Here is a 27302-nt window from a genome sequence, read left to right on the forward strand (position 1 = left end):
TTGCCTGATTTGGCACCTTTCCCAGGAGCTGAGCCCAGGAGATGCCTCATTCTCCTGGTGATCTTGCCTGACTGTCAGGGAGCAGCAAATGTTATAGACCCACCCCCCTGCAAGGGACATTTTGTGGCTAACAGAACACAGTGGCTTTTGTTTTGTTATGACCCAAAGTTGGACCTGAAATGCAGAGCAAAGCCTCCATGAAGTGGTCCCTGGGGACAGAACAGGTCACAGTCAGCAGGCTGCGGCAGTCTACGGTGGTGGGTGGCTTCCTCCTGGACTCAGTATGCATTGGGGTTCTTGAGCGACTGTGGCTTTCTTGGCCTTTGGGTGTGGATGACGTGTGTCTGGGAACATGAGAGGCAGCACTGAGCCCGCACGGTGGGCACAGAGCATTTCTGCATGGTTTTCAGTGTCTGGCAGAACCTGGCTGATAAGTTGTCTTTGGTGCAAATCACGTCTGCAGGAAGAGAAAAGAAATTAAGAAAATATCAAAAACTATTCTTTGTAAAGTGAATGTCCACAATTTCTATTAATGATGGAAGACATTATATATCTACCAAGGAAAGTTCCATAACAATCTATAATAATAAACCTGTTATGTATCAGGTACTGTGCAAAGGGTGTGTATTAAACTGGATTCTCAGTGACGAGTCTCCACGCCCTGCAGCAGTGTTAGACATTCTACCTTGCCATGGTCACCTGGGGGCCATGAACACTGCTCTACTTCTGCACTGAGGATTCAGCTCTGTGACTTGCTTTGGGCAATGGGACATTAGTAGACATGATCCCTGTGGGGCTGTGGCATGCGCAGAAGGGGGACCCTGTCCTGATGAGCTTCTGCCATCACCGTGGCAACAGGGCTTGCGCAGCCACTGACCCAAGCAGGATGAAAGGCTTATGAAGCCCATTTAGACCAATGACAGCTGGCAGCCAAGCCGACGAGCCTGGCTAGCTCAGCGGCACCTCAGTGGACCTATAGACGCAGAACAAAAAATAAAAGATTATAGTTTTAAAGGCCTTAGTGTGCAGGTATTTTGCTCTACAGTATCGTTATGCAACAGCTGAATGCAATGTTTTTACGTGCATCGGTTCATTTAATCTTCACAGCAGTACTGTCAGGTAAATATGATTCCCGCTGTTTTACAAATGAGGAATGTAAGACCTACAGAAGTTAAGAACTTGCACAATGTTATCTAGCTGATAAGTGGTGCAGTGAGATCTGGACATAGGCAGTATTGATCCTACAGCTCTTGCTTTTATCAGGCATACCATTCAGAGTACCAAGCAACCTCCCAGGTGGCCAACTACCCAAAGCTTTCTGAGCATCACTCAGCAGAGTGAGTAATGTGGTCCCTGCCCCCCAGAAATGTACCATGGAGATGAAGGCATCAGACATACACAGATAATTCCTACAACAAGTATAAAATTTGTTACCTTGTTCTGCCCTAACTAGGTCTGGGCAAGAAGCCCCTTAGCTGTCGGGGGAAGGAGGGTCCTGCTTTCTTCACACATGAAGGAGGGAATTAGGCTAGATTTTCTGAGGAACGACCACCACACAGTGTAGGGGCAGGCTGCCTCGCCCACAAACTCCTGGTCTGGAAGGAATTCCATATGGTCCAAATTCCAGATTACTCTTCTATAAAGTGAAATTGTTTCAAACTTTGCTTGAGTGCCTCTTGGAGCTCTGGCTGTCTTTCTTTCTCCTTTATGGAAAGGATCTGAATAGTCCCGAAGGAAAGCTTTTTTCACAGGCATCTGTCCTTTGTAAGAAGTAGAAATTGAGGTAATACTCTCTTTGCTCAAAACCTGTGACAGTATTTTTGTCTCTCTGCTTTTTCACCCTCAGGCCATAAAGGAAAAAAAAATACTTTTTATCTCCTCAGAACACATTCCCTTGACAGTGCTTTTTTTCTTCTTTTCTTTCTTTTTTTTTTGAGAAATGGATGTTTTCTGTTATCTGTGAAATTCCATTTTGTGAGCAAATTTTAAGTGCCCTTGAGAATAGGCAACAGGTAATGTTCCTGGAACCCCAGACCTCTTCATTGCTCACCCTTTTCTTCTTCAGGCCTCTTCTTACACCCATGATAACAATCCATCTCTCCTAAAGGCCACAGGAAACTTGGGTGCTCTGACATTTGAGAAGGAGTAACATGTTTCAGCCAAGTATTCCTACTGAGGAAAGAAATTTAAGCTTTTTGTCTCCCACACCTCTCCCCCTGGAGCGGCTGGCCTTCTCCACGGGCCCTGGGGGTGCGCCCTGGGGGTGCGCCCGGCGGGCTGCTGTTCAGAACAGGGAAAGATTCCTTCCCAGGCTTCTGGCTTTGGAACCGGGCTTAGCATGGAAGTCTGGATGACAGAGCCACTCCAATCTCTTAGCAAGCCTCTCCCGAAGCCTTCGTGGACAGTGGATGGAGAAGGGGCATCGGTGGTAGCTCTTTGCCCCCTATTCTTTTTGCCACGAGTGTGGGAGTGCCCTGGGGCTACTTCCAGAGAGGAAGAAGATGGAGGAAGTGTGAAGGCTCAGCATACATCCCTTCTCTCCACAAAGCTGCTTTTCGCCATATTGGATCGCACAGATCTCTGCTATCCCAGTCTCCAAAGTGGTATCATCACTGTATCATTTGCTCAAATGAGGCACTAAGATCAACTCGAACAGTTCTGTTAATACGTGTAAGCCTTTCTGAGAAGGGCTGAAGGGTCATTTCTCCAAGGGTGTCTTCCATTACAAAAAGGGCCTCCTAGAGACCCCCCACATTTCAAACCTGTTGTTGGGTGAATTGTGTCCCCAAAGTCGAGTCCTGATCATAGGTAATTTAGAATTTGGAAATATTTCTTGTACTTATTTTTTGTTTTAAAAAATTTATTTTTAATCATAGCTGATTCAACCCTCAGTTACTTTACAAAGTGATCACCACAATAAGTCTAGTGACCATCTGTCACCATCTAGAGTTACTGTGATATTATTGACTCTGTCCCCTATGCTGTGCTCTGCATCCCTGTGACCTATTTCATAACTGGCAGTTTCCACTCAATGCCCTTCCCCTTTCCTGCCCAAACCCCTCCCCTCTGGCCACCATCAGTTTTTTCTTTGTATCTCTGAGTTTGTTTCTGTTTCATTTTGTTTGATCATTTGTATTGGTTTTTAGATTCCACGTATACCTACAATTATATGGTATTTGTCTTTCTCTGTCCGACTTATTTCACTTAACATAACTCTCTCTAGTTCCATCCATGTTTTCACAATGGCAAGAATTCATTCTTTCATGGCCGAGTATAAGTCCATTGCATATACGTGCTTCATGATTTCTTTATCCAACCATCTAACAGTGGACACTCAGGTTGGTTCTCTACGTTGGCTATTGTAAATAATGCTGCAGTGAACACAGGGGTGCATGTATCTTTTTGAATTAGTGTTTTGGATTTCATCAGATAAATACCAAGAAGTGGAACTGCTGGGTCATAAGGTAGTTCTATTTTTAATTTTTTGAGGAATCTCCATACTGTTTGCCATAGTGGCTGCATCAGTTTGCAATCCCACCAACAGTGCAGGAGGGTTCCCTTTTCTCCACATCCTCACCAACACCCGCTGTTTATTGATTTATTGACTATAGCCATTTTGACAGATGTGAGATGGTATCTCATTGTGCTTTTAATATGCATTTCTTTGAGGATTAGGGATGTTGAGCATATTTTCATATGTCTCAAATATGAAATATTGGCCCTTGGTATATGTTCTTTGGATAAATGTCTATTTAGGTCTTCTACCCATTTTTAATTCAGATTGTTTGGTTTTGTGTGTGTGTTAAATTAAATGCTTTAAAATATATTTTGGATATTAATCTCTTATCAGATTTATCACTGGAAAATATTTTCTTCCATTTGATAGGTTATCTTTTTTGTGTTGTCAATCTTTTCCCTTGCTGTGCAAAACCTTTTTAGTTTGATGTAGTGCCATTTATTTATCTTTTGTTTCCCTTGCCCAAGGGGGGCTATATTAGAAAAAAATATTACTAGGAGAAGTGTCAGAGATTTCACTGCCTATGTTTTCTTCTAGAAGTTTTATGTCTTAACATTTAAGTCTTCAATCTATTTTGAGTTTATTCTTGTATATAATGTAAGAAAGTGGTCTAGTTTCATTCATTTGCATGTACCTGTACACTTTTCCCAGCACCATTTACTGAGGAGACTGCCTAACCCATTGTATATTCTTGCCTCCTTTGTTATAGGTTAATAGACTGTATATGTATGGGTTTATTTCTGGGCTCTCTATTCTGTTCCATTGATCTATGTGTCTGTTTTTACATCAGTACTATGCTGTTTGATTACTAGAGCTTTGTAGTATAATTTGATATTATACTACATATCTGCGAATAAGTAAAATGTTTTTTAAAAATTAAGAAAAAAGAAATGCCACAGATTTCTGAACACTAATTTTGTATCTTGTAACTTTACAGAATTCATTTATTATTAGTTCTAGTAGTTTTTTGGTGTATTCTTTAGGGTTTTCTTTTTCTTTAAGATTTTATTTATTTTCAAAGAGAGGGGAATGGAGGGATAAAGAGAGGGAGAGAAACATCAATGTGTGGTTGCCCCTTGTGTGCCCCCAACTGGGGACCTGGCCCTCAACCCAGGCATGTGCCCTGACTGGGAATCAAACTGGTGAACCAGAGGTGAGCCTATCAGCCAGGGCAGGATTTTCTATGTACAGCATCATGTGATCTCCAAATACTTACATTTTTACTTCTTCCTTTCTAATCTGAATACCTTTGATTTATTTTTCCTGATTGGTGTGGCTAGAATTTCCAATACTATTTTGAGTATTGTGGGCATCTTTGTCTTGTCCCTGATCTTAGAGAAAACCTTTCAGCTTTTCAACACTGAGTACAATGTTAGCTGTGGATTTATCATATACCTTTACTATGTTGAGGTATGTTCCTTCTATACCTAATTTATTGAGAGTTCTTATCACACAAGGATGTTGAATTTTCTCAAATGCTCTTTTATTCCTGCGTCTACTGAGGTTAAATATGATTTTTATCCTTCATTTCATTTGTTTGTATCATGTTGATGGATTTGTATATAGTGAGCCATCTTTACATCCCCTGGGATGGCTCCCACTTGATCGTTGTGTATAATCTTTTAAATGTATTGCTGAGTTTGGTTTGCTACTATTTTGTTGAGGTATTTTGCATCTCTGTTCATCAAGTATATTGTCCTGTAATTTTCATTTTTTTGTGATGTCTTTGTCTAGTTTTAATATCAGCTGGCCTCATAAAATGAGTTTGGAAGCCTTCCCTCTTCAACTTTTTGGAATATTTTGAGAATAAATATTAATTCTTCATCAAATGTTTGGTAGAATTAATCTATGAATTGTCTGGTCTTGGACTTTCATTTGTTTGGAGATTTTTGATTACTAGAAACAAAATTGAATCAGTAATTGGTCTGTTCAGATTTTCTGTTCCTTCCTGATTCAGTCTTGAAAGATATGTTTCTAGGAATTTATCCATTTCTTCTAGGTTGTTCAATTTTTTAGCCTATAATTTTTCATAGTATTCTCTTACCATCCTTTTCATTTCTGTGGTGTTGAATATCACTTCTCCTCTTTCACTTCAGATTTTATTTGGGCTCCCTCTTTTTTCTTGATGAGTCTGGCTAAAGGTTTACCGAGTTTATCTTTTCAAAGAACCAGCTCTTAGTTTCATTGATCTTTTCTGTTGTTTTTATTTTGTTTCTATTTCTTTTATTTCCACACTGATCTTTATTATTTCTTTCCTTCTATTCACTCTGGGCTTTGTTCTTTCCTAGTTCCTTTAAGTGTATTATTTTAGGCTTTTAAGGTTTATTTTAGACCTTTCTTGTTTCTTGAGGTAGGTCTGCATTGGTATGAATTTCCCTTTTAGAACTGCTCTTGCTACGTCCTAAGGATTTTGGATTACTGTGTTTCTATTTGCATTTGTCTCAAGATAATTGAATTCCTCCTTGATTTCTTCATTAAGCCACTGTTTACTGGCATGCTATTTAGCATCCTCTTGGGTTTTTCAGTTTTCTTTTGTAATTGATTTCTACTTTTATATAGTTGTGATCAAAGAAGATGCTTGACATGATTTCAATTTTTGAAAAAATTCTGAGATCTGTTTTGTGGCTGAATATATGGTCTATTCTGGAAAATATTCCATGTGCACTTGAAAAGAATGTGTGTTCCACTGATTTTTTTTTTTTGGTAGAATGTTCTGTATGTATCTATTAAGTAATCTGATTTAATATGTTATTTAGAGCCACTGTTTCCCTGCTGATTTTGTCTGGATGATTTATCCATTGATGAAAGTGGGTTGTTAAAGTCCCCTGTTACTGTAATACTGTCAATCTTTCCCTTTCAGTTCCTCTTTGGGAGAAATGCTCCAAATGTAGCTGTAAATTTCATGTGTTTATGGAAGTGAGTCCAAGGTCTTCCTAAGGCCTTCCAAGGTTTTCCAAGGCCACCACCTTTAACTGAAAATCTGGAAATATTTCTTTGTAGATGTATTATGATTCAAATTAAGGTGAGGTCATAATAAAGAAGGTTGGGCTCTTAACCCAACACAAATGTATCCTTAGAAGAAAAGATAGACACACAGAAGAGAAAGCCATGTGAGGACAGGCACACAGAGAAAAAGAAGGCCACATGACAACGGTGGCAGATGCTGGGGTTATGCAGCTACCATCTAAGGAAAGCTGAGAGAGAGCATGGCCCTGACGAGACGTTGATTTTAAACTTCCAGCTTTAAGAAATGTGATAGAGTACATTTCTGTTGTTTTAAGTCCCCTATCTTATGGTAGTTTGTTATGGCAGCCCTAGGAAAATAATGCACCCCTTCTCCCGTGACTCTAACAACAGATACAATTTATGGAGCCCTTCATACATGCTAGACAATGTACTTGGCATGTACTATCTCATTTGACTCTCAAAGAAATTTACTTATAGATATATTTTATTTTTAAAAACTTAGGGTTCCAAAGAAGCTTAGTAATGAGCCCAGCATCACATAGCTGGTATGTAAGAGGGTGGTGCTTGTATTTGAACGTTACCTCAGTGGCTTCAAAGTTCTGCCAACAAGAGAATGAATCTCTTGAGCTGATGATGGGGGAGGAGGGGACCCCATGGACAGGTCTTCCCTGACCAGAACTTCTCCTTTTGGTCAATACAGGGCCTCCTCCTGTCAGGTACCCCTACATGACTGAAAGAGGCTCAACCAAGCTAGGGAGCCCACCTGATCTTGGGAACCATGAGATCACGAGCCCTGATTTTCAATGGTCCCCAAGAGTCCTGGAAACATACTGAGTCCTGGGATCCTCCTATTTGAGAGAGCGGAATGGAAGGAAGAGAGGAGGACAGTGGTGCTCTAGAATGAGACCTTATGTGCCAGGCCTAGGTTTAGCAGCTCATTTAGACAACAACTATGAGACCAACATCATGACATGACTGAATCACATCAGTTCGCCTGTTCTGGTAAAACAACGAAGCCTTGCTGTTTTCATCAGCCCACTGGATCCCAGCCAAACCATACACAATGCTTCCAATTAGGGGGTCTCAATTTCCCTCTGCGTTTTCAATAGAAAGCATACTTGGGAATTTAAGGGGACAGTTACACGCATATTTCTTTGCTGTCAGGTGTGTCTAGGCTGAAAAGATAATATTTTTGCCCATAAAAGGAAGTTGAAAAACAATTTCAATATTGTTGGCTAAAGCTTCTGTGAGATCTTGGGTTTCTTGAGGCCCGGGGCCGGCGTACTCATTTCTGCGCCTTCAGTTTTTGACACTCCCTGAGATAGGTTATTACCAACAATACTTGCTGAATAAATTAATGAATGGAATCTTATTCATCTGGAAGAATATTCTCTAGTAGAAAGTCTGCTGGCTCGAATGTTCATCTGTGTCAAATTTGGGTCTAAGTACTGTGTCTATTACTTTCCATATTATTTTTCTGGCCTCCTTTACCCTCACTTTCCAAATTAAAAAACCAAAATCAAAACCCAGGAACAGTGTGCATAAGAATTTTGCTTTGAGTTCTTAATCATTATAAATTTTATACACATAACATAGTTAATACTTAGAAAATATTCCTGAATGAATTTGATGTTTTATTTCTTAGCCCAGGTGCATGAAAAGGGTTTTTATAGTCCCTGCTATGGAAACGGTAGTTTTGATTTAGATTTTAAGTCATTAACAGTGTAGACGGCACCCTAAGGAAGTATAAAGGCCTGGGGAGAGTGCACCTTACATGAATTCATGCCCGAGCTTACAAGGAGGACACAGGGGGTGTGTTTATTATGATGGCTGGAGGGCTGACAAGAATCTGGGCGCCAAATGACTCATTTTCAAAGCATTTTAGAGGGCACAGCGGACAGGGTGGGTGGTTGGCTTTTAAATCAAGAAATTTCTTACAGCTGCTGTTTCATGTTGTTTCTCCATGAGTAAGCATGGCTCTGCCTTCAAGGGAAGCTGATAATTAACTTTTGTGCTCTGATAATTGCTGGTGAGTGAAATTCATTGCTATTTACATCCACTGCCAGCCAACTGTTAGTTCCTGTCTCTTCAGTGTTTGAATTCAAGATAAAAAATATCAGGGATGCAGTTAACCCAGCTTTGATTATTGAAGATTATACTATCCAGCAATAAGACAGTTAACTAATTTTAAAAGAACTGATAATACTAGCCATGTTCAACCAGGACTGTGTTACTACTTCAATTATATAATTGTTGATTTTATTTATATAAACAGAATCAACAGGATTCTATTGCTTCAACATTTTATTTTTAAATTAAATTTATTAAGGTGACATTGGTTACTAATAACATAAATTTCAGGTACACATCTTCATAATACGGCATCTGTATATTCTCCTGTGTGCCTAACACCCGAAGTCTAGTCTCCTGTTGTCACCATATATATTCCTCCCTCCCACTCCCTTTCACTCCTGATAACTACCATTTGGTTGTCTGTATCTATGAGCTTTTTTGTTTGCTGCTTTGTGAAATCATAGAGTTCTTGTCATTTTCCATCTGACTTATTTCCCTTAGCTTAATACTCTCAAGATCCATCCATGTTGTGGGAAACAGTAATATTCCCTTATTTTATGGCTTAGTAGTATTCCATTGTATATACATACATCACATTCTTTCTTTCTTTTTTTAATCCATTCATCCATCAAAGGACACTTTGGTTGCTTCCATGTCTTGGTTATTACAAATAATGCTGCCATGAATATAGAGGTACCTATATCTTTACGAATAATTGTTTCCAAAATTTTCTGGAAGATAATTGGAAGAGGGATTGCTGGGTGATATGGTAATCCTATTCTTAATTTCTTTTTTTTTTTTTTTTTTGAGAAACCTCCATACTGTTTGCCATAGTGGCTGTACCAATTTACATTTCCACCAGGTGCGTATGAGGGTCCCATTTTTCCCACATTCTTTTACTTATTTCTTGTCTTTTGATAATAGCCATTCTAACAAATGTGACATAGTATCTCATTGTGGTTTTAAATTTCATTTCCCTTATAGCTAGTCAAAGGACACTTAGGTTGTTTCCATGTCTTGGGTGTTGTAAATAATTCTGCAACGAAGACAGGAGTACATACAACTTTACAAATAAGTATTTTCAGATTTTTTAGATAGACAGCAAGAAGAGGGACTGCTAAGTCATGGTAGCTCTATCAGTAATTTTTTGAGGAGCCTCCCTACCAGTTTCCATGGAGGCTGCACCAGTTCACATTTTCGCCAGCAGTGCACCAGGGTTCCCTCTCCTCCGAGTCCTCTCCAACGCTTGCCTTATTGATAACAACCATTCTAACAGATGTGAGGTGGCGCCTCATTGTGATTTTGATTTTCATTTCCCTTGTAACTAGTGATGCGGAGCATCTTTCCATGTATCTGTTGGTCATTTGTATGTCCTCCTTGGATAAGTGTCTATCCTAGTCCTCTGCACATTTTTAACCAGATTGTTTATTTTTTGGTTGTTGAGTTGTATGAGTTCTTTATGTATTTTGGATATATTGACCTAGCACTGTTATCTTAGGTTCTACAGAAATAAACTCTGAGGTGCACATTTGTGCACCAGGGCCTCATTAAGAAAAAGCTCCCATGGAAGGCCATTAAGGGAGTAGGGGAAGCAAGACAGAGAAGAGGAAGCAAGGCCAGCCTGCCATCTCCTGCGCAGTCCTAGCTCCAGCTCAGCCCCACAGGGGAGCTCCAGGGTGTGAGTTATGTTTTATGGGAAATATCATTGCCAAGTATCTTCTCCCATTTGTTTGGTTGCCTTTTCATTTTGTTGGTTTCTTTTGCTCTGCTTTTTAGTTTGATATGGTCCTGTTCATTTATCTTTGCTTTTATTTCCCTTGCCTTTGAGGTCAAGTTCACAAAAACCCCTCAAGATCAAGGTCCTTAAGTTTAGTGCGTTTGTTTTCTTCTCTGTATTTTATTTGATTAGGTCTTATATTCAAGTCTTAAATACATTTTGGGTTAATTTTGTGTATGGTGTCAGGTAGAAGTCTAATTTTATTTTTTTGCATGTGACTTTCCAGTTTTCCCAGCACAATTTACTGAGAGACTTTCCTTTCTCCACTGTATGATTTTGGGTACTTAGTTGAACATTAGTTGCCCATATATGTGTGGGTTTATTTCAGGGCTCTCAATTCTGTTCCATTAGCTGGTGTGTGTTTTCTATCAACACCAAACTGTTGATTATTGTAGCTTTGCAGTTTAGTTTGAAGTCAAGGAGTATGATACCTCTGACTTTGTTCTTTTTTTCCGAGGATTGCTTTGGCTAATGCAGGGTTTTTTTGTGGTTCTATACAAATTTGAGGATTTTTTGCTTTTTTTCCTGTGAAAAATGCCACTAGGATTTTCCTAGGGATTTCATTAAATCTGAATATTGCTTGGGGAATTATGGACTTTTTAACAATATTAATTTTATAAATCCATGAACATTGAATATCTTTCCATTTCTTTGTATCTTCTTTGATTTCACTCAGTGTCCTGTAGTTCTCAGTTTACAGGTCCTTAGCCTTTGTTAAGTTTTCCCCAAAGGGAAAACTGAGGCTCAGAAAGTCAAATCACGTGCAGGGTCACACAGATAGAAAGTGGCTGCTATGGGAAGCAAACCCACTGCTGTGTGATTCCAAAGCTGGGTTCTTTCCACCTCTGAGGAGTTACGGCATATGCAGCGTGGAAAGGGACCCGAGCTGGCGTTCCGGCTCTGATATCGCCCCGACATCCAATCACAAACATGCCATGTAACCTCTCCAGGCCGCATTTAAGCACACTGCAAATGGCTAAGGTGACCGTATAGCATTTCAATAGGGATGCTTTTTGAAAGTGAAAGTTGAATACAGTGGATGACAGTCATGTGCCACCATTCAGATCTCCCTCCTTGGATTTCTTGGTCCATTTTTACGTGTCACCTCATCCCCACATGAAGTCCCACTGTCTCCGTTATTTAGCCTCTAACACCCAGAGACTCATGCTCTTTTGGAAGACTTCCCACAGCCTCCTGAAGCTGCTTTATCTCTGCATGTAGAGAGGCTTAAAGGCCTGCAAATTCACTCCCCCTGGGGTAGCTGTTGGCCAATGGCTGAAGAGTGTCACAGTCCAGCTCCCTGGCTTCAGGAACAGACAACTGAGACATAATTCACACCCTGGAGCTCCCCTGCGGGGCCAGGCTGAAGCTAGGACTGTGCCGGAAATGGCAGCCTGGCTGTGCTTCCTCTCTTTTCTGTCTTGTTTCCCCGACTCCCTTAATGGTCTTCTCAGGAGCTTTTTCTTAATGAGTCCCTTGCACACAAATTTGCACCTCAGATTCTGTTTCTGCAGAACCTAAGACAGGTGTGCTAGACTGATAGAGAGGGTCATTCAGTGCTTGATTGGGTTTCTGAGAAAGGCTGGAGCATCTCTGAAGTGCCCTTGAGAAGCGAGTCTCATCAGTGTGAATGCATGTTAGGAAAACTCGGAGAATTAGAGTCAAACCTCACCAGGTCAGACAGCTTCGTCCCAGGGCCTCTGGCTGGCCCCTCCAGCATTAAGAGCATTAAGACTTCTGGCTCAGGAAAGGGGACTAACACCACACAGAAACTGAGTCGTACAGGACCACTAATTTGTGGAAAGCTCCCCTTGCCCCTGAGCAAAGCGATTCACTCACCAGCTCTCTTCCTGCAGGCCTGCCGATTGCATTTTCGGAGTTCGGGAGGTCTGGGTTCATGATCGCACAGGCATTGGCCTTGATCATCGGTTTTATTGTCCTCTGAGGAAACACAGCGGACAGTCCTCTTCTGAAAGCCACCTCCACAGGAAGCAGTGCACTGGAAGAGAGGGACGCACAGGGAAAGTCAGAATTCTTCCCCAGCATCAGCAAGGAACTCCGGCAAAGCACTGCCAACCCGCTGTGGCCAAGCAGGGGTCTCAACAATCAGAAACCTCGCTGGAGTCACAGGATAAAGGCACTTATCACTTGGAGATGTGAATTTAGGAAGAGGCTATGTTACAGATTGTGTGGACCCAATTTGGCTTCATTTACTACTGGGTTCTCTGTAGAATGTGTACAGAGGTTGGATGACAAGGAAAATAGAAAAAAAATGTCCTATCTGGGCTCTGGTGCCTCAGTAACCAGTGTCTCTGAACTAGTGTTGATCTGGGGCTGGAAAACAGATGTGAGGAAAGGCAACAGAGCTACAAAGGAAGCTAAGAATAGGATAAAAGGGAAGTGGGAGAGGCAGACCCTGGCGGAACAGAGAGAGGATTTGGATGGACCTAGCTGGACCGTGTGTGGCCTCCAGCCATGCTAACAGACAAGGCTCCCCTGGCAGGTCACGGTGTGGCCCCTGCGGGCAGCTGGCCTGTGAAAGCAGCTCGGGACAAGATGATTCCTGGGGATGTAAGAAAATGTGTCTGAGTTTACCATGTGTAGGCATTTAAAAATTCTTTATATTGTGGTAAAATATATAAAACATAAAATTTACTTTTGAGCCATTTTAAAGTATACAGTTCAGTGCCTTCAGCACATTTGTATTGTTGTGCAATTGTTACCACCACTCACTTCTAGAACGTTTTCATCTTCTGAGATGGAAACCCTGTACCCATTAAATAATGTCTCATTTCCCACCCACCCACCCCTGCCCCCGGGCTCTGCAAAGCACCATTCTATTTTTTGCCTCTTTGAATCTGACTGTTATATATACCTCATGTAAGAGGAATCATGGAATATTTGTCCCTTTGTGACTTACTTCAACTAGAAGAATGTCTTCAAGGTTTTTCCATGTTATAATATGGGCCAGAATTTCTTTTTTAAGGTGGACTATATTCCATTGCAGGTATACACCACATTTTGTTTATCCATCCATCTGCTGATGGACACTTGGGTTGCTTCCACCTATTGGCTACTGTGAACCACAGATATTCTTGTGATTTATATTCTATTTCAAGTTTTTTTACTTTTAGCATCATATTTAGTATACATTTGAAATCTCCCAGAAAGCAGAAACCAGTTCTTCTTTTATTGTCCTACATTGCAATTGGGTAAGTCTTAAACACAGCTTGACAGTCCACAAATACTCATTGATTGATGGCCAAAAGACTGCTGCATGGCAAATTCTGGAAAAATCAATAGACCCAAAAGAGTCCACTGCCATTCAAAATATTATTGGTCACCCAGATCAGTGGATAAAAAAATACCCACACTGGAACACCACTGGTAAATTCAGAATACTACATGCAAATCCTGTTTTCCACAAAATTCCCATATGGGATAAGAGGAGAAATATCAAAATTTTCTTAACATCCACTGTTTTATTTTATTCTTCTCTTCATGGAGCCTGGAACAGGTTATCAGCATGGAACCTCATGTTTGCTTTATGAAGTCAGAGGTTTCTGATATTAAACCTGAAGGTAATTTTATTCAGTGAATTCCCCTCAAATTCTCCATGGATATGAACAAGAAAAAAACAGAGTAAGAAACAACCACTCAATTAGTCCCGAGTAAATGAAGGTGTGCAAGAGAGGACCGGGAGATGAACAAAGGAAAGGCACCAAGCCAGGGTTTGGTGAAGCATACTGGGCCAGGACTCGGGAGATGTGGGCTTTCCCCCCCACCTCTGAATGTTGCCCTGAATCATTCACTTGACCCCTCTCTCTCTCTCCTTATGTAAAATAGGTTGATAGATAAGAAACCAACTGACTTCCTTTCCTGCTCCTAAGGGTGTAATGGAACAAGGCTGGCTGGTCCTGGGTGCTGAAGTCATGCAGGCCCTATGGGCAGGGCAAATTAAGACAGAAGCGCGAATGCCAAGCTAAGCACAAAAATAAACAGAGGTCACTGTCTGTGCATTTATGGGCAATTAAAATGATTTGTGATAAAGAAGTTGCATAAATCAGTTTTGTACTTAATTGGGAGGTCAAGTAGGAAACATGAATTTTGGCTTGGGTTTTGTTAATGGTGACGATGCTGTCAGTTTGGGGTTTTAGAGAGAAGGCACAGTCTTCTTAATGCTCAGTTTCACTCCTTTAAATCCAGTAAAAATAAGGGATCTTTGTGCAGAACTGAGGGCCCCAAAAGGGAATGGGGCTGAAGCTGAATACTCGTTTTATATAGCTTCCATAACTACGTCTATTTATATTTCAGATGAGGGACCAATGGACTGACTGGAAGCTCCATGGGTGGCAGTTATTGAGATGTGGCTTTATTATAATGTGATCAGGAAGAGAGCTATTATGTGTGTGTTTGTTTTTCTCTTCAGACTGAGCCAGGCCTCTGCCTTTGCGGAGCTCAGCTGGGGGAAGGGAGACACTACTGTGTGTTACACTCACTTAATCATTGGTGAAAAGAGCCCTTTCATGCCCACTAACTGTGCCTATTCCAAGGTTTCTCTTGGTTTAGAGAGTTTTTTAAAATTTCCATCCCCTTTGTCAACCATTAGCTTATTCTCTACCCAACCATTATGGGCCTGTTTCCATTTTGTTTTGTTTATTCATTTATTTTTTAAGATGCCATATAAAAGTAAAACCATGGCTTTTGTCTTTCTCCAAGGTATTTCATTTAGGATAATACTCTCTAGGTCTGTCCATATTATGGAAAATGGCAAGATTCCGTTCTCTTTATTGCTGAATAACATTCCATTGTGTCTATATATATATAGACATATGTATGTATATATGTAGATATATATCACATTTTTATCCATTAGTTTATTAATGGACATCTACATTGCTTTCATATCTTCGCTATTACTAGTAATACTGCAACAAACACAATGTGCATCTCTTTTCTGGCGAGTGCTTTTGTTTTTCTTGGATTAATACCAAGAAGCAGAATTTCTGGATTGCATGGCAGCTCTATTTTTAACATTTTGAGGACTCTCCATACTGTTTTCCATCGTGGCTGCACAATTCACAGTCCCGCCATATTCAGGTCATATGCCAATTTTTTAATTGGATTGTTTGATTTTTTTGCTGTTAAGTTGCACTAGTTTCTTATATATTTTGGATATCAACCCTTAATTGAATGTACCATTCACGAATATCATCTCCCATTTGGTAGTTGGTCTTTATCTGAAGAAATCCAAAACACTAATTCAAAAAGAAACCTATACCCCCATGTTCATTGCAGCATTATTTACAATAGCCAAGATAAGGAAGTAACCTAAGTGTCCATCAATGGATGAATAAGTAAAGAATATGTGATACATACATATAATGAAACATCACTCAGACATAAAAAAGGACATCTTGACACTTGCAATGACATGGATGTATGTAGAGGACATTGTGTTAAGTGAAATAAGTCAGAAAGAAAAAGACAAATACCATATGATGTTCCTTATATGTGGAATCTAAAAAAAATAAAAATAAAAGAACAAACAAAACTGAAAGAAACTCATTGATACAGAGAACAATTGATTTTCTGGTTGTCAGATGGCAACAGAGCTGGGTGAAGGGAATAAGAAGTACGAATTGGCAGTTATAAAAATAGTAATGGAGATATAAAGTGCAGCACAGGGATTATAGTCAATAATGTTATAATAACTATGTATGGTGTCAGAATGGAACTAGACTTAATGAGGTGATCACTTTCTAAGCTACATAAATGTCTAATTACTATGTTGTACGCCTGGCACTAATATAATATTATATGCCAATGTAAATGAAAAATAAATGTTTTTAAAAGAACCAAACAAATTCCGGAGCTGAAGGACTCAATAAATAACATGACGAATGCCACAGAGAGCGCTGGAAACAGAACACACCAGACGGAAGAGAGAATCAGTGAGCTCTATAGTAGAAACTTAGAGGTGACCAAGGAGGAAGGAGAAAAAAACCTAAGGGTTAAAAAATAACTCTACCAAAGAGCTAAAAATAACTCTACAAGAACTATCTGACTCCATAAGAAAGAACAACATAAAGATAATGTGTATACCAGAAGGGGAAGAGAGAGAGTGGGGAACAGAGAACCTACTCAGAGAAATAACCTAGAACTTCCCAAGCCTATGCAAAGAACTGGATTTTAGGATATAGGAGGTAACAGAACACCTAATAATATCGATGCAAAAAGACCTACTCCAAGACATTTTATCCAAATAGTCAAAAACTAATGACAAAGAAAGAATTCTCAAGACAGCCAGGGAAAATAAGACTGTAACCCACAAAAGAAACCCCATTAGATTAGAACTGGTTTCTCAGTAGAATGATTACAAGGCAGAAGAGAGTGAAGAGAGTCAAAATTTGGAAGGAGAGGAACCATCAACCAAGGATAATATATCCAGCAAACTTATCCTTAAGATATGGAGAAATAAAGGCTTTCCCAAAAAAACAAACGCTGGGAGAATTTACCACCACAAGATCTGCATTACAAGAAAGGAGCTCTTTTACAGGAAACAAAAAGATAGAGTATACAAAATTTGTATTAAGATGACTGACAGAAGCAGGAAACTGCAAATCTACTTCAGAGTAGGATATTAAACAATTATGACAAAGATTAAAGGGGTAAAAAATGGCAGGCATCTAAAAATAACTACTGTCACTTGATAATAAATGTACAATATAAAATGATAATTTGTGACAGCAAAATCATGAAAGGGGAGGAATAAAAGGACTGAACAAGTACAGGTGAATAACAATAAGATTTAATCAGAAAAAAAGGTCTAGGTCAGCGATTTATAAACAACTGAAATGTCCATCAACAATGAATAATTGCTAAATTATGAATATTACTCAGGGAAAAAAATAAATTACTGATGCATCCCATAGCACAGGTGAATCTCAAAAATCTTTATGTTGAGAAAAATAGGCCATATTTAAAAAAACATTCAGAGGGTCCATAGTGAAAGAACTTCAGTCAGGGGTTGCCTCAGGCCTGGTTTGGGGCTGGAGACAAGACATACTATGATGGATTATGAGAACTTCTGGGGGTAATGGAAAGGTCTTATATGTTGATTGTGGCATTGGTTACATGGTATTATAAATTTATCAAAATTCATCAAATATATTTAAAATGGGTAAATATGATTGTATGCATATTATATTACAATAAAATTACTTTTTAAAAATGCAAAAAATGGGAGAAAAGAGATTATTGCCTGTATGAGACATGTGAAACAATTCTAATGATAGCCACAAAACAAAAATCCAGTGCTGAGGCACAAAACATAGGATAGACAAAATAGAGGACAGAAAGAAAAAAAAAATCATAGAAAACTGCTACACTAAAATAGCAGCCAGAATCACAAGGGAAAAGAAAGAATGGAGATACAGAGCAGCTAGAATACAAAAAGTAAAATGGCTATAGTAAGCCCTCATATATCAATAATCTCCTTAAATTTAAATAGACTGAACCCACAGAGTAGCAGGATAGATTAAAAAATAAGACCCAACTATATGTTGCCTGCAGGAGCCTCATCTCAGCTCCAAAGACAAACATAGGCAAAGGGTGAAAGAGGGAAGATAATACTTCAGTCAAATGGCATCCAGAGAAAAGAAGGTGTAGCCATGCTGATATTAAACAAAATAGATTTCGTGATAAAAAAAAGTACCAAGTGACACCTGGGAGCACCAAAGTATATAAAGCAATTACTAACAAAAGAAAAAACTGACAAAAATACAACAACAGCAGGGGATCTGGATACCCTATGTACACCAATGAGTAGATCATCCAGATAGAAAGTTAATAAGAAAATATGGGCCTTAAATGACACATTAGACCAAATGAACTTTATTAATATTTATAGAACTTTCATCCCCAAATGACAGAGTACACATTCTTCTCAAGTGCACAAAACTAGTCACAATAAATTTAAGAAGACTGAAATCATTCCAAGCATAGTTTCTAACCACAACTATATGAAACTAGAAATTAACTTCAAGAATAAAGCTGGAGAACCACAAATATGTGGAGATTAAACAACATGCTACTGAACAACTATTGTGTCAAAGAAATAAGAGATCAGAAGATTCATAGACCCAAATGAAAATAAAAATACAACACATCAAAATTTTTGGGATACAGCAACAGAGGTACTATGAGGAAAGTTAATAGCATTCCAGGCCTGCCTCAAGAAACAAGAGAAATCCCAAGGGAATAATCTAACATTACACCTAAGGAACTGCAAAAAGAAGAACAAATGAAGCCCAAAGTCAGCAGAAGAAAAGAAATGAAAAAAAGGAGAGTGGAAATAAATGAAATAGAGAACAAAAATAGAAAAAATTAATGAAACAACAGCTGACTCTTTGAAATAATAAAATTGACAACCTCTGGCTAGACGCACTAAGGAGAAAAGAGAGAACACTCAAATAAAATAAGACAGGAAAGAAAAGTTAGAATGGAGACTGTAGAAATACAAAGGTTTATGCAAGAGAACTAGAAAAGTCTTTATTCTACCAGATTTCATGACGTAGAAGAAAAAGGACAAATTTTTTTTAAAAGATTTTATTTATTTATTTTAAATAGAAGGGAAGGGAGGGAGAAGGAGAGGGAGAGCATTATCAATGTGTGGTTGCCTCTCGCATGCCCCCCATCAAGTGCCTGACCTGGCCTGCAACCCAGGCATGTGCCCCAACCCGGAATCAAACCAGCGACTCCCTGGTTCGCAGGCCAGCACTCAGTCCACTGAGCCAGAGCAGCCAGGGAAGAATTCTTAGAAATTTACAACCTTCTTAGAGTGAATCATGAAGAAGTTGAAAACCTAAAAAGACTGATCACTAGTAAAGAAATTAAAATCCTCCAAAAAAACCCCCTAAAGCCTAGGACCAGATGGCTTCGCTGGTGAAGTCTACCAAACATCCAAAGGAAATTCAATACCAATCCCTATTAACGTCTCCCAAAAATTTGAAAAAGAGGGAATACTTGCAACTCATTTTTCAAAGCCAACATTACCCTGATACAAAAACCAGGCAATGACAACACATAAGAAAAATACAGGTAACCAATATCTGATAAACATGGATATAAAACCCTAAACAAAATATTGGCAAATCAAATACAATACATTAAAAGGATCATATATCACAATCAAGTGGGATTCATTTCACAAATGAAAGGATGGTGCAACATGCACAAGTCAACGTGATACACCATGTTAGCAAAATAAAGATAATAATCACATGATCATATCAATAGGTACATAAAAAGCATTTGACATGACACAGCATCCATTTAAGATAAAGATGCTCAAAAATAAAGAAAAGCATTAAAGAAAAGTACCTCAACACAATAAAGTCTATATATGATAAGCCCTCAGCTAATATCATCCTTGATGGTGTAAACCTGAAAGCTTTTCCTCTAAGAGCAGAAAGAAGACAAGGATGCAGCTCTCAATGGTTATTCAACAAAGTACTGGAAGTCCTAGCCAGAGAAATTAGGCAAGAAAAAGAAGTAAAGGAATGAAGGAGTAAATTGGGAATGAAGAAGCAAAACTTTTGCTATGAGCAGATGGTATAATGCTATATATAGAAAACCCTAAAGTCTCCACAAAACAAACAAACAATTAGAAACAATGAGCAAATACAGTAAAGTTGCAGGATACAACATCAACATACAAAAACTTGTGCTTTTATATACTAACGACAAAAGATCAGAAAGACAAAGAAAGCAATCCCATTTATAAGTATAAAAAAAAAAGAATAGAATACCTAGGAATAAACTTAACAAAGGAGGTGAAGAACCTGTATACTGAAAACTATAAGACATTGTTAAAAGAAATTAAATAAGACATTGAAAAATGGAAAAATATTCCATGCTCATTGACTAGAAAAATTTCTTTTGGAAAAAAAAGAAAACAAATGCTTTATCTTTTAAGACTAAACTGCATTGAACAGCATTTAACTGACTCTTACCAGGTTCCAGTTCCCCGTGGCCCAGTGACAGCAGGGGGGCCCGTGGCAGGGTGCAGTGGACACGGGCCTCTTTGCCTCATCACAGAGGCCGCTCGGACAAGCCACTGCCCTCCTCTGCACTCCGCCTCCACAGGACCTGGAACACTGACATACGACAGGGACGAGGTTAGATAAAAAGCACACGGTGGCATCTCCAGCGATAAGGGAAGAATTCTGTTACCATTGTGTTTGTGGTGCCCAGTGTTATTGAGAATGTTAGCATCTGTACTGGAATCTGTAGCATCTGTTACGGCCTCCTTACAGTGACCCCTCAGTCATTTCAAACAACGGTGGGGAACCAGGATTAAAGAGAAGGGAGGAGACTGACAAGGGAAATTCTGAGAAGTGGAGGAGGGAAAAGCAGAAGATGCCAAAGAGTTCAATGTCAAATAATAGGTCAAACAGAAGGAATTCTGGGCAAAAATCTAAATGAGTTGTCATCCCAGAATGGACATTGGTATCTGTGTTTTGCCTTCAGGACCAGAGTCTAGAAACCAAAATGTAAAATAGGGCCCTTTTTATGATTAGCTCTGACAGCTGAAATGGGGAGCACATGCCTTTGCAATACAATTTTGTTCATCTGTTAAAATGGGATCCAGCCTTCCTTTCCTACTACATAAAGCTGAGAATTAAATTTGTCTGTATTCTGAATGGGGAAACTGGTAGGTTTGTTCAGGGTTCTGATGCGCTGGCTGCGATGCTCACAAAATAAATCTGAAATGACAAGCTGGGTTCCTGAAGGGACACAGTTTTAAAATGTATCAGGTTTCTGCTCACTGAAATAATTTTATAATATTGTCTCATCTTCCTGAAGTTTCTAGGAGGAAATAAAATAATTCACCAAAAATCTTTGAAAAGCACCTTGAGTACTTTGAAAAAGCTCAGTACTTTGAAAAAAAAATCTTAATTAGGGCATGGTAACAGCAATCACAAATAAAGTATGGTTGTCAACATCTTGCCCATCACATTAGGCACTATGTGCGTGATGGTACCACAGAAAATGGAAATTATGTACAATTAACCCTTTATGCTCAGTAAAAGAACTAACCTGTTGCTTTCACAATATTCCAACTTTGAGAGTCAGCTGGACTTTTTCCCATTTATTCACTCTGTTTTTAATTATATGAGGAGAGGAGAGGGGATCCCACAGTTGGGATCCTTGTGCATACCTACAGGTGTGCATATAGATTCAGGACCACCTGGTGAGTACTCTCCAGGAAAAAGGGATAAAGAAGATATGAACCAGTGATCCTTGAAGTGTGGTTCCCAGAGCCACAGCTTCAGCAGCTTCTAGGTATTGTTAGAAATGCAAATTTTAAAGCCCCACCCATACCTCTAAATAGGAGACTCTAGGGGTACAGTCCAGACATCTGCGTGGTGACAAACCCTCCAGGTGATGCTGAGGCATGCTAAGTGTGCGCCCCGCTGGAGCAGAGCCATTCCCACTGAAATGCATCTTTCATGCAAGCAGCCTGGGCTGGCTGCATGCACCGGAGGGGTCCAGCGCATCCCCATGTGGCATTAGATGCTGTGTTCAGACAGAGCAGCATCATGGCGGCTCAGGGAAAGCACCCTGACAAGTTAGTCTCTCGTCAGTCCCAGGGATATACCCAATTGGCATTTGCAGTTTCCATCTCCACTGCTCAGAGCCTCAGGGAGAAAACTTTCAACTTTGTGGTTTGCTCAGGACAGAGAAGTTTACAAAGGAGGGTGGCAGGAGGCCTTCAGGGACCAGTGTTCTAGGAACAGACTTGTGTTTGGGGCTCACAAGAGCTACTGAGGAAGTAGCAAAGAATACATTTTTTCATAACCATAATTGCTCATCTTTGAGAACCTGAAAATGTCATTTCTCTGACACGGTAATCTAAGCTCCTCTGCGAACTCCAGGGTTCTGAAAGCCATCAACAGGCTCCTCAAACGTGAGAACTTGGAGGCCTAAGCTCAGCAGGTGGGACTAGTGGCACTTCCTGTCCTCCAGAGCTGGGCAGGAGGGAGAAGAAAGAGGGGACAGTGCTGGCTGCAGGGACAGAAGTTTAGAAATCAGCATGGCAGCTTGACCCAGTAGACAATAAGTAGCTTTAGGGGGATCAATCTTCCATAGTTTGACCCAAACTTTACATCCTGCAGTTGTGGTTCTCTACCTTCCCTTCCCTTCCCTGGCCCATAGTAGTTTCCTCCAAAATAGTTCTTAATTTATTCTTTTTCCTCAGTCCATTCCTTGATCAATACCTGTTGGGTTAAGATCTACAGTAGAAAGAGTACAGGCATTGAAATCTGCCTTCGGCTTGAATTAATACTCCACCAATTTATTTTCTAGTTGCATGAACTCATGTAGGCTTCTTAATCTCTGAGTCTATCTTCACCAATAAAATGGAATTAATAATGCCTACTATCCATGCTGTTGTGAGAATTAAACCAAGGATTGCAGGTAAAATGCTTAGCTCACGGAACAATATGCTGGCTTCTTTTTTTCTCCTTTTTTTCACCATGTATGGATGTATCTGGGAGTAGTAGTTTTATCTACTGAGGTATTTGCCTATTGGCAAATTAGATCATCATACTTCACCAAGGAACAGTAACCTTGTTTCCATGTGTTGAAGTAGGACAATGACCCAGCAGAGTCTGGGCCCTCACAGAACAGAGGACATGGACCTGGACAAACACACACACACACACACACACACACACCCCCCGCTTTTTATTTGTGCAATGGTCTGGGCCTTCAACTGAGAGGTGAAACCTATACTACACTGTGTGTGAAGAGGATCTGTTTCCCCAGCCTGATTACAGAAGGCTGGAAGAGGCACGGGAGGCTCTCATCTAACTGGTTCACATCAAAGTGGTCCAGCAGGGACGCCAACTCCCATGCATATGCCCGGGGAGACTAGTTCTAATGAAAACACTGACTTGTCATAGTGAAAACCACACAACGTAGTCTTCAAGTTGTTGACCAGGTCAGCCTCCCCTGCGCAGTGCTGGGTCGCTCAGTAGAGGCCAGTCACTGGCAGGATGCAGGCGAGCTCTCCCCTGACTCCTCCTACACTCGCATGGTGCCACAGGCAGACATTCACGCTGGTCTGGCTGCCGGACGGTGGGCTGCGGGCTGTACCTGGCTCCAGGGCTCCACCTGCCAGTCCTCGCAGGGCTCCGGGTGACAGCGCTTGCTCATCGGAGGAGGAAGGCCAGCCAGGAACTGGCAGTGAAATGGCCTCAGGCTCTGCTGGTCCCGGCTGTCCACACACTGCACTTCCCGGATCTGGAAGCCGCCGCTGCAGTTCCTGGAGCACTGCGTGGAGGGCAAGAGAAAAGCGGAGACCTGAGTCCCCTGAGGATTCCCAAAGCCCTGGGGCGCCCGGCTTGCAGTCAGGAAGAGGCTTAGCTCTCCTTCAAGGGAAGTGTTTTCCCTCACAGGCTGCAGAGAAGGGGTCACTCCAGCTGCTCCGAGACGGGGCTCCTGAGTGTCAAAAATGCAGGCGTGGGAGAGTGAGGGTCTGCTGTCCGATGGAACCAGGCAGACGGTCTGTTCTTCCCTCGCTCGTCATGGGTGCTTGGGCAAGTCACAGACACAGCACATTCTGAGGCTCAGATGTCTTGCTGGTAATGTGGGGTCATAACTGCCACTGCCCGGGGCTGTCGTGAAGACTATAGACATTGGGGTTGGGGTCCCTGCTGGCACAGTATCTGTCTCAGCGGGCAGCGTTCCCCCTGACGTCTGTGTTCATTCCAGGTGAGCGGACTGCCCGCAAGGGGCCCTCCTTGCCAAGCCCCATCTATCACCCCCTCCGGATCCTGCCACAAACGTGTTTCTCAGTGACTCTGAACGCAAGATACGCTACACTTTCTCAAGCAAAGGGTCTATGCTAACAGACATGAATTGAATAAATGCTCAGTGGTTTGTCTCACCAGACTGAGCAAACCCTGTCCTTATCCCCAGCACCATCCCCCCTCATACAGGTGCCATCAGTTTTCTCAGCATGTGCCCCTGAAAGCCGTGACAGAGGCCCTCCTCAGTCCCCCTCTTCCCACGTGCCCACCTCTGGGGAGCAGCTCCTTCACCTGCTCTGTCTCAGAAAAGGGCACAGTTCAGCTGCAGGCTGCTAACTGCCTTCAGATCATAATAAACATGGACAAGCCACCGTCCCCTAAAAGCAGAGCTTACGTGGCCTATTCTGGAGTACTTCTCTTGTTCGCTGTCTGACCTTTTAGACGTTGGATGTAACTCCAACCCCTGCCTAGTCAATGTCATCTGATCATCACTTGAACCTCTAAGACTTGGTCTCCAGTCGGTTTAGAATGTTACTACCTGCCGGCCCTCCAGCTTGTCCTGCTGCCGCATCCTGGTCTCTCACGGCCAGTCCTGGCTTGGCCTGCCTGGTCACTGCCCACACTAAGGTGGGGACCTGAGGCTGCTGAGGCACAGGCAGACCCCTATGCTTCTCAGCCCTTCTCCCCCAGATTCCTCTTGAGTTAACAATATGTCCTTGTGGTCCTTATGTCCTGAATGTCCCTCCTTCACATTACCCACCAGCCACTGCTCTTCTTTTAGGCCTCGGCTTCAATGTCACCGCCTCAGAGAAGCCTTCCTTGAATACCTTACCCTAAGGAAGCCCTCCCTCTTATTTACCTCAGATCCTTCCAGCTTCTATCAGAGGCACAGGAAATATAGAACAAACTGATTTATTGTGTCCGTCCTCCTACCAGACTCTCACTGCCGCAAAGTTGGAACCCTCTCTGCCCTGGTCACCAAGATGTCCTGAGCACTTGGCACAGTGCCAGGCACAGCAGAGAGGATCCATACAAACCTCATACAATCCTTCCGAATGAATGTATGAACTCCGAGGAAAGGGCAGCCACAGGGCTCTCGGGGGGCTACAGGGGTCTGCGGAAACCACAGGGATGAAGGACATCTTTCCCTACCCTCTCAGCCCTTTCATCTATCACTTCATTGCCTTCTTGGCTGAGAAAATGCTCCCCTCCCAAAAGTGTGTCCATGGCTGCAAGGGATGATTTCATGGGGCCTCCTCTCAACTGAGTAAAAAATCGCGCTCCCTTTCTGGCCGCGGTGGACTAGTCATAATTGTAGGGTTGTAGGTGGGAAGAGAAAATCCCTCATAACCTTTCAGTAGAGGTAGATCGCAAACCACCTCTCTTCTTCTGCCACCGGGCAAGAATGCACCAAACCACCTGACTTCAAACCTTGGGGCGCAGCGAGGAAAGGTCTGGGCCTGGGAGATAAGGGGGTAGACTGATGCTCTAATGCATCCATAAACCCGTGTGGGGAGCTTCTCAGAAATAAGCAACACTTGAAAGACAGCCCCCGCCCCACCCAAACACATTAGAGACTTCATTTTCCTGCCACGCTGTAAGTACACAGAGAAAAGAGTAACTGCCAACTTAAAATCAGCCACAAAAGAAATGAGGAAGTAGGCTAATCATTTCCACACAAAGCAGCCATTTGTCTGACAAAACAGACTTCTGGGAAATACCACATGTTTCAAACAAGAAAACTCTTTATTAGGAAGAGGAAATTTCGTAAGACATAGGTGTAAAAGGGGGTTTTATTTTCTGTAATCTGACATTCCTCAATAGAATTTTCAAAATGGTATTACCCTTTTGTCAAAGAGGGGATCCCCATTCAAAGAAAAATGAAGTTTGTTAGTATGCTGAACACTAAATAATAAGGGAAGACGCTCACTAAAGCTATGACTTTTCTATTCCACTTTCAAAAGTTCCTCTGATTCAGTAAGCAGAAGGGCAGGGGTAGGATATTAAATCACTCCACTCCTAACACTGTTTTCCCTTTGTGTGTGGAAGGCCAATTATTATATGCCTTTTCTTACTGCCTTACAGGAGGGTCATTTGCATTCATGTTTCCAAACCTGTGGACCAGACTGTGGGCAGGACCCAGACTAATGAGAGCAGAAAGGCTGGCTCATGCCCAGCTGTGCCCAAGCCTAAAATTTTTCCAGGCGCTGCATCCGTTTGTTTAACAGATAGAGTCTGCACACCAGACTGAGGTAGAATGAAAATACCCTTAGTGGACTGCAGCCACTGGCAGAGATAAATTGAAATCACAATGATTTCTCCCTTGTGTTGTATTTGACGTATGAAATGCACACAGCGTGTTCAGAAGATTATAGTGACGTTAAGGAAAATCGGGTTGGGAGAGGAGGGGACTACCTGCAGTTATGACCCTGACACCAACTGGCTGCATAACAGTGGACTAATCACTTCCCTAAGCCTCTGTTTCTCCATTGGTATTAGGAGGAGGGTAAACCAGACAGCTAAACTGTCCCGACATTTGGGAGTGGCGTCAGTGTATGGGATCCCTAGACTTGTGCTGTTTTGATTTCAGAATACTTTCTTGCTCTCCAAGTCGCATGCCAAATATTAAGCCCGGATACAGAAAGAATTCTTTTCTGCTGCTTTCCTTATGCTACACAGATTCCTACGGCCCTTAAGATCAAATAATGCATTCCAAAAATTCTGTGTTGAACAGCATCAAAATTTGTCCTTCCATCTGTTCCCCCCACCCCCACTTCCCTTCCTCCCAGTTGCTGGGCACTTCTGCGTTCCAGGCTCTGAATCCCAATCTAGCAGCAGGGACAAGTGCCATAAATGAGTAGAAGGAATAAAGAGTCTTTGCCATAAGTTGCCCATGATCTAGTCAGGGCATGAAGGAGGAGGTGTTCCATTTCCCTGCAGGGGTCAGGAAAGGCTTGAATAAAGGAAACAAGCTGGAACTGAATCATATGAGAAGATGCTCACTCAGCTGGCAAAATAGGGTGGGAGACATTCAAGGTGGACAGAATGGCAGGCCCAGGAGCACGGTGCTGAGAAATGACCAGCTCGTTCAGGAGCAGCGGGTTGGTCGAGCGCTAGAGCGGAGGCGGGTTGGACAACGACAGAGAGC

General features: G+C 41.4%; 1 protein-coding gene across 1 annotated transcript in view; it reads right to left on the minus strand.

Moving 5' to 3' along the window:
* Window positions 1-278: 278 nt before the first annotated feature.
* Window positions 279-27302, minus strand: part of ADAMTS12 (ADAM metallopeptidase with thrombospondin type 1 motif 12) — a 230100-nt gene continuing 203076 nt past the window's right edge. The window contains exons 21-24 of the mRNA XM_054583922.1: window positions 23499-23675; window positions 20351-20494; window positions 12174-12333; window positions 279-457 (exon numbers count right to left, since the gene is read on the minus strand). Of these exons, the coding sequence (XP_054439897.1) occupies window positions 279-457; window positions 12174-12333; window positions 20351-20494; window positions 23499-23675 (660 nt within the window). The remainder of the gene's footprint in view (window positions 458-12173; window positions 12334-20350; window positions 20495-23498; window positions 23676-27302) is intronic.

This window comes from Pteronotus mesoamericanus, unplaced genomic scaffold, assembly GCF_021234165.1.
Source record: "Pteronotus mesoamericanus isolate MK-2021 breed Mesoamerican mustached bat unplaced genomic scaffold, CSHL_Meso_final contig_75, whole genome shotgun sequence".
Classification (NCBI taxonomy): domain Eukaryota; kingdom Metazoa; phylum Chordata; class Mammalia; order Chiroptera; family Mormoopidae; genus Pteronotus; species Pteronotus mesoamericanus.